The sequence below is a fragment of the Cherax quadricarinatus genome, chromosome 3, assembly GCF_038502225.1.
Source record: "Cherax quadricarinatus isolate ZL_2023a chromosome 3, ASM3850222v1, whole genome shotgun sequence".
In the NCBI taxonomy this organism is placed as follows: Eukaryota; Metazoa; Arthropoda; class Malacostraca; order Decapoda; family Parastacidae; genus Cherax; species Cherax quadricarinatus.
Genome location: NC_091294.1, coordinates 6,946,510 through 6,955,242, shown reverse-complemented (window position 1 = coordinate 6,955,242; position 8,733 = coordinate 6,946,510). Strand labels below are relative to the sequence as shown.

General features: G+C 39.2%; 1 protein-coding gene across 1 annotated transcript in view; it reads left to right on the top strand.

Moving 5' to 3' along the window:
* The window catches only part of LOC128684101 (probable acyl-CoA dehydrogenase 6), a gene marked incomplete at its 5' end in the record, with an annotated part of 193,406 nt that continues 184,673 nt past the window's right edge, over window positions 1-8,733 (top strand). Inside the window, 1 exon segment of the mRNA XM_070090053.1 lies at window positions 1-209. Within this exon segment, the coding sequence (XP_069946154.1) occupies window positions 9-209 (201 nt within the window).

The window sequence follows — 8,733 nt, the reverse complement described above, 5'->3', positions numbered from 1 at the left end:
TACAGCCTATGTTATCAGTGGCCCTGAAACCCAACACGAGAAGAAGAATGGCAGCCATCATCTTGTCCACTTCCCGCTTGTTTTCAGCTTCTTGGAGCTCCCTGTCCCGCAGGACGTTGGTGACAACAGCTTCAAGATGCACGGAAGCTCAGGCCAGAGCTCAGTTTTACACTGACGAGCACAAAGAGCTGCAAAGATCGTTGAAAAAGGTACATCATTATAACCTTGGGCTAGTTAGACGTAATTGTAAACAAACTTATAAGTAAGTTTATTCAGGTATATATAAATACAGTTATATAGATTATCATACATAGCAGCATGTGTGTAGATAACCTAGGATAACCCAAAAAAGTCAGACTAAGTGACTTATTTCCATTGTGGTACTTATTGACCCCACTTGAATAATGATGATTATCTAAAACTTAAGTTGCAGAGAGGCTCTTGATCCAGGGAAGGGAAATTATCTTTCTTGGATCGAACCTAACTGCCTCCCATTCCCCATGTGGTGTGTCACTCCTAGGATTTAACACCACACCTGATGATGATTTATGATTATTATTGATTATGATTGGTCGACGAAGACGATTAATATTATCACTGATGGATGAATTTTTCATTAACTTTTATCTTGACTAGCATTATCCTCTGAGTGCCTCAGCTCAGGTTAACCCTTTTAGCCCTGAATTATGAAAGGCAAATTGGTTTGTTCTCATTTGTTCATATGTTGTGTGAGGCAGAGAGCTGCCCGAGTTATCAGATTCACAATCAAGTAAGTTTTTAGAAGGTAGTGAAGGTCCCTCCAGATTTTTATGGCCTCCAACTGTTACCAGTACATTCCTATGGTTATAGAAAAAAGTTGGGAACCTGAAATCCCATCAGAGCTAAAAGGGTTTTAAAGTGATCAACTTTCCTTTGATCCCAGCCTTTTCAAAGGGAGGTTCCTTGATATTGGCTAAAGTCTCTCGATCCAAGGAAGTGGAGTTTCCTTTCTATTTGGGTTGAACCTGATTACCTTCTATTCCACAGATGCTCTTAAGACACCCATGGGTTTATCACTTTCCAGTGAATGTAATAATTTTACCCTAGTCACTGATATGGAGAATATTTCCAAGTTCAAATATACACACACACTGTAGTGTGTATGCATTATAGTGTGCATACATTACAGTGTGCATACATTACAGTGTGCATACATTATAGTGTGTATGCATTATAGTTTGTGTGTATGCATTATAGTGTGTGTGTACTTACCTAATTGTACTCGCCTAATTGTGGTTGCAGGGGTCGAGACAGCTCCTGGCCCCGCCTCTTCACTGAGTGCTACTTGGTCCTCTCTCTCCCTGCTCCATGAGCTTTATCATACCTCATTTTAAATCTATGTATGGTTCCTGCCTCCACTACCTCACTTGCTAGGCTATTCCACTTCCTTACTACTCTATGACTGAAGAAATACTTTCTAACATTCCATTGACTCATCTGGGTCTTCAACTTCCAATTGTGACCCCTTGTTTCTGTGTCCTCTCTCTGGAACATCCTGTCTCTGTCCACCTTGTCTATTCCACGCAGTGTTTTACATGTCGTTATCATGTTTCCCATAACCCTCCTGTCCTCTAGTGTCGTCAGACCGATTTCCCTTAACCTTTCATCATAGGACATTTCCCTTAGCTCTTGAACTAGCCTTGTCGCAAACCTTTGCACTTTCTCTAATTTCTTGACATGCTTGATCAAGTGTGGGTTCCAAACAGGTGCTGCATACTCCGGTATGGGCCTGACATACACGGTGTACAGTGTCTTGAACAATTTCTTACTAAGGTATCAGAACGCTATTCTCAGGTTTGCCAGGCGCCCATATGCTGCAGCATCTATCTGGTTGATGTGTGCTTCCGGAAACGTGCTCGGTGTTATACTTCTTGAGCGAGGTTCACAGTCTTTGGCCACCTAGCCTATACTCCATCTGCGGTCTTCTGTGCCCTTCTCCGATCTTCATGACTTTGCAATTGGTGGGGTTAAGTTCAAGAAGCCAGTTGCTGGACCAGGTGTCCAGTCTGTCCAGGTCTCTTTGAAGCCCTGCCTGATCCTCATCTGATTTAATTCTCCTCATTAACTTCATATCATGTGCAAACAGGGACACTTCTGAGTCTAACCCTTCCATCATGTCATTCACATTTACTCAAAATAGCACTGGTCCTAGGACCGAACCCTGTGGGACCCCGCTTGTCACAGGTGCCCACTGTGATACCTCATCATGTACCATGACTCGTTGTTGCCTCCTTGTCAGGTATTCTCTGATCCATTGCAGTGCCCTTCCTGTTATACACGCCTGATCCTCTAGCTTCTGCACTAATCTCTTGTGAGGAACTGTGTCAAAGGCCTTCTTGCAGTTCAAGAAGATGCAATCGATCCACCCCTCTCTCTCGTGTCTTACTTCTGTTACTTTATCATAAAACTCCAGAAGGTTTGTGACACAGGATTTGCCTTCCATAAATCCGTGCTGGTTGGCGTTTTTTCTCTTGTTCCATTCCAGGTGCCCCACCACTCTCCTCCTGATAATCTTCTCCATGACTTTGCATACTATACATGTCAGTGACACTGGTCTATAGTTTAGTGTCTCTTTTCTGTCTCCTTTTTTAAAAATGGGAACTACATTTGCCGTCTTCCATACCTCAGGTAGTTGCTCAGTTTCAAGGGATGTGTTGAAGATTGTGGTTAGTGGCACACACAGCATATCTGCTCCCTCTCTAAGGACCCACAGGGAGATGTTGTCTGGTCCCATTGCTTTTGAGGTATCATTGTCCCTTAGTAGCTTCTTCACCTCCTCCTCAGTTGTATGTATGTCATCCAACACTTGTTGGTACATTCCTTGCTGGTGTCCCCCTCTGTTCTCTCCTCCCAGAGGTTTTCCTGTCTCCACAGTAAATACTTCTTTAAATCTCATGTTGAGCTCCTCACATACCTCTTGATCATTTCTTGTGAGTTCCACACCTTCTTTCCTCAGCCTGACCACCTGATCTTTGACTGTTGTCTTCCTCCTAATGTGGCTATACAGCAGTTTCGGGTCAGACTTGACTTTCGATGCTATGTCATTTTCGTACTGTCACTAGGTCTCTCTCCTTACCTCTGCATACTTGTTTCTGGCTCTTCGACTAATCTGTTTATTTTCTTGGGTCCTTTGCCTCCTGTACCTTTTCCATTCTCTTGTCCACTTAGTTTTTGCTTCCCTTGACCTTTGAGTAAACCAAAGACTTGCTTTGGTCTTCCCATTATTTCTATTGCCCTTGGAAACAAACCTTTGCTCTGCCTCCCAGCATTTTCTTGTTACATATTCCATCATCTCGTTTACTGGCTTTCCTACCAGTTCTCTGTCCCACTGAACCTCCTGCAGGAAGTTCCTCATACCTGTAGTCCTCCCTTTTATAGTTGCATATGCATTATGCATTATAGTATGTGTATGCATTATAGTGTGCACACATTATAGTGTGTGTATGCATTATAGTATGTGTATGCATTATAGTGTGCATACATTATAGTGTGCATATGCATTATAGTGTGCATACATTATAGTGTGTATAATTGCTTAGTTTACATATAAAATGCATGCTGTAATCATTTATTTTTTATATGTTTTAATGCGTACATGATAGGAGTGAGGCTACATTAACCCTTTCAGGGTCCGTCCCGTAGATCTACGGCTTTACGTTCAGGGTCCAAACCGTAGATCTACGCCATGAGCTCAGCTCACTCTGATAAACTGTGAGTGGTACATTTGGGCCTAGATATGAGAGAATACATCTATGTGGTATGTGTGCACCACATAAAACAGATCCTGCAGCACACTGTGTATAATGAGAGAAAAAAAATGAAATCATGATTTTTTGATTAAAACAGCAACTTTGCAGTGTTTTTTCGTATGTTTTTTATAGTTGTATTTGCGATTTCTTGGTCTCATTTGATAGAATGGAAGACATATTACAGAAATAGAGATGATTTTGATTGGTTTTAGCACTGGAAATGGCTTGAAACTGAGCTCAAAGTAGCAGAAATGTTAAATTTTTGCCGATATTCAAGAGTAAACAAACGACCTCACACGTCTAATACACGCCAGCTGGTGGGTCTAATATACATTCACAAATATGGTGATGATATTTATACAATTATTACAGTATTGCATAACAGTAAATCTTCTATTTTTTGGTGTGAATAAAAATTCATTATGTGAATAAAAAATCAAAATGGAATTTATTTGTAAAGCCTCAAAATATAACTAATGAACAGAGGAAATGTTAGTTTAGTGCCAGGAATGCCTACATTGTTCATTCTGGACCCTATTTTGAAATTGGAATATTTTGAACTTTGTGTTAAATTGGCCAAATTAACAATTTCCGATCACTTTATTTTGTAGTTGAAACAGTTGACTTGGCGATTTCTTGTGCTCAATCGATAGAATAGAAGTAATACTAGTGAAATAGCTAAGAATTTGGTTGATTGGAATAATGTAATTGGCCTAAAATAGGAGTCAAAGTCGGCAAAATCGCCGATTCGTAAATATCACTGACACATCAAAATTCGCGAGAGCATAATTTCGTCAATTTTCCACCAAATTTCTTACTTTTTGTTTTATTACCTTCACAAAAAGATTCTCTACGATTTCATAAGAAAAAATAACAAATTTTTTTTTTTTAAATTCTTGGACACTGGTGCGTGACTCCAGATTTGGGCCTTGGACCCTGAAAGGGTTAAATCTATGTTGCAACAGGACAGGAACAAAATAAAACAATGCACAGTATTCAGTCATTCGCAGGTCTGACAGCAATAAACAGACTTCTGAATTGGTTAATTTTGTAATGTAAAGAATCTTGTAAGATAAGATAAGATAAGATTTCGTTCGGATTTTTAACCCCGGAGGGTTAGCCACCCAGGATAACCCAAGAAAGTCAGTGCGTCATCGAGGACTGTCTAACTTATTTCCATTGGGGTCCTTAATCTTGTCCCCCAGGATGCGACCCACACCAGTCGACTAACCCAGGTACCTATTTGCTGCTAGGTGAACAGGACAACAGGTGTAAGGAAACGTGTCGAAATGTTTCCACCCGCCGGGAATCGAACCCGGGCCCTCCGTGTGTGCAGCGGGAGCTTTAGCCACCAGGCCACCGGGCCTTACCACACTTTATAGGCTGTTATGTCTTAACACCTTGTCTTTCTTATTAAAAGAACCTGATAAATCAATTCTATATTTCTGAAGAGGAAATCAACTGTGTGTTCATAAACTGATGCAAAGTTAAATCCTTAAGCTTCCTTCAAATGTTAAGTTAGGCACAGTTGCTCAGAGACAAAGGCCACCCAAAGGTGCACCTGATGTCATAATGAGTTGACCAGTGAGAGCAAAGAGTTACTTGATATCATTAAGTTTATAATATTTAAAGCTCCTTAATAAATTTGTTACAGAAGTGAAATTTTCTGTATTCTGGTTGATATGAAATTATGTGCATTCTACTGTCATAAGCTTAATTTATATTTAAGCCAAATTGTCTATAAAAGCCCAGATCCATGCCATATAATTTATATATTATTAGCCGACCTACCAATAATCTAGTGATAACAGTGATAACACACAGCATATCCGGTCCCTCTCTAAGGACCCACAGGGAGATGTTGTCCGGTCCCATTGCCTTTGAGGTATCGTTGTCCCTTAGCAGCTTCTTCACCTCCTCCTCAGTTGTATGTATGTCATCCAACACTTGTTGGTACATTCCTTGCTGGTGTCCCCCTCTGTTCTCTCCTCCCAGAGGTTTTCCTGTCTCCAAAGGGTAACGTTAAACCGATATATCTTACACTAACTACATGCATCACTTAGTCTATTTACTGTAGTGAATATGCTTGTCTAGACTGAATCTCACATATACAGTACCATGAGACTGTGTGGTAGTAAGACCACCATTTGTTAGATTGTTTTGACACCTTGTATGTGGTAATGCCCAATAAGAATCAAATTATCTGTTATCTGTTAATGATTCTGGATATTAGCATCCCCATGCCTGGTCTCAGACCAGGTCTCCTAGGCTGGAAAGGAAATTTATGTTACAGGATTAAACATAATAAAAGACCTAGAAAAGAGTCTTGAATACTCTATTGGGTTCTAGTAGAGTAACAAATGAAAGAAAATAGAGTGGTACCTTGGGATACGAACAGCTCAAAACTCAAACAGTTATGTAAGTGTATTATATAAGTTCTTTTGGGAGTCTGAAATGGATTAATCTACTTTACACTATTCCTTATGGGAACAAATTCGCTCGGTATCGGCACTCAAGCAGCCTTCTGGAACAAAATAAGTTCGTATCCCGAGGTACCACTGTGTATACTAAATTAACCTAGTGAACCTCACATCTCGATTAATGAAATTATAAATAGTATACTAAAAATTTCTTCTTGGCTCTAGGATCACACCTAGCCAGAAAATCTCAAAACTCTCAAGCCTAAGTTATTTTCTTACAGATTATAGTTACAGAAGGGCCCCACTTACATGGAAGGTTAGGTTCCAGGCTACTGTCAGAAAGTGGACATCGCTGGAAAGCAGAACGCCTTTTTTTCGAATTATAAATGCATGCAAATGCCAGATAACAAGCTTACACTACACTAACATACATTAACCCTTTGAGGGTCCAAGCTGTAGTTCTACACCTTGTCCACAGGGTCCAAGAATTTTCAAAACAAAATTTTTGTTATTTTTTCTTGTGAAATGGTAGAGAATCTTTTTCTGAAGGTAATAAAAGAAAAAGTATGAAATTTGATGGAAAATTGACGAAATTACGCTATTGCAAATTTTACTGCGTCAGCGATATTTATGCATCAGTGATTTTGCCCACTTTGACTCCTATTTCACTATTATTACTTTATTTTATTGATTGAACACAAGAATCTGCCCTATTAACTATTTCAACTAACCAATAAAGTGATCAGAAGTTTGTAATTTGGTGAATTTCACACAAAGTTCAAAATATTCCAATTTCAAAATAGGGTCCAGAATAAACAATGCAGGCATTCCTGGTACTAAAATAACATTTACTCTGGCTTTACAGGTGAATTCCATTTTGATATTTTATTCACAAAGAATTTTTATTCACACCAAAAAGAAATAGATTTACTGTTATGCAATATTGTAATAATTGTATAAATGATATCAGCGCATTCATGAACGTATATTAGACCCACCATTTGACGTGTATTAGACGCGTGACATCATTTGTTTACTCTTGAATATTGGCAAAAATCGGACATTTCTGCTAATTTGACCTCAGTTTCAAGCTATTTTCAGTACTAAAACAAATTAAAATCATCTCTATTTCTGTAACACACCTTCCAGTCTATCAAATGAAACTGTAAAAATCATACAATATTACACCACAAAATCACTGTTTTAATCCAAAAACACAGTCCCAGTTTTTTCTCATTATGCACTGTGTGTTGCAGGATTTGTTTTATATGGTGCATACTTACCACAGATCTATTCTCTCATATCTAGGCCCAAATTTACCACTCTCAGCTTATCTGAATGAGCTGAGCTTGTGGCACAGAACTATGTCTTGGACGCTGTGGACAAGGCACAGAACAACGACTTGGACCCTCAAAGGATTAATTAAGCCAACAGTAGAACTAGGCATTAAAAACAATAAAAAGTAAAATATGTACACAGTTTGTTCATTACTTATCTTAAAATATTTGTAGTCTTAATGTAGGGCGAGAAGTGAGTAGCAGTTTTTCATAGGAAGTCAGGTGTAGGTAGCCCTGGCTTCCACTCCCAAACGTAATATACGACATTTAGAGTGGCCCAGAGCGATAAAATACACATGCAGTATACTCATTACTTACCTTCAAATATGTGTAGTCTTAATGTAGGGTGAGAAGCGAGTAGTACAGTGGAACCCCGAGTTTTGGTTGTAATCCATTTCAGGAGCTAGGCCTAAACTCGAAACAGCCGAAAGTCGAAGCAGTATTTCCCATAAGAAATAATGTAAATACAATTACATAATCCATTCCGGACCCACAAAAATATTCACAAAAATACATTTTTTAAAGAATAACAGTAGTTTAACATACATATAGTACTTAAATGAGTAATACAAAACATTAAACATTTAAATAAACATTTAAAATCACATTTACATACCTTTATTGAAGAGTCTTGCTGGCATCTAGAAGATAGGGAGGAGGAGAGAAGGAGGACTTATTGTTTGGAAGGGGAATCCCCTTCCATAAAGACTTTAGGTAACAAGTCCTTACCTGGGGTTACTTCCCTTCTTTGTCTTTTAATGCCACTAGGACCAGCTTGAGAGTCACTGGACCCCTGTCACACAAAATAACTTTCAAGAGTGCTCTTTTTCTGGCATCTCTTTATGATTTGCCTAAAATGGGACATTGTTTTGTCACTGAACATGTTGCAGAGATGGCTTGTTTCAGCTTGCTCAGGGATTTATTTTTCCACTAAACTTTGCAACTTATTCCACAGTCCACATACGTCCTTAATCACTGAAGACTCCCCCTTCCTCCTCCACTGAAGCAAGTTCCTCAGCTGTGGTCTGATGCTGTTCCAGTTGAAGTTCTTGCTTCAACTGCTGCCACTAGGAAGTTTCTTTGAGCCCATGGTGGCTTACTTCACAGTTACATTCAATAAATAAGCACTAAACACAAGGAATTTATTGTGTAATGTTTGGATGAGCATGCAGGGTAATGTTCACTCAA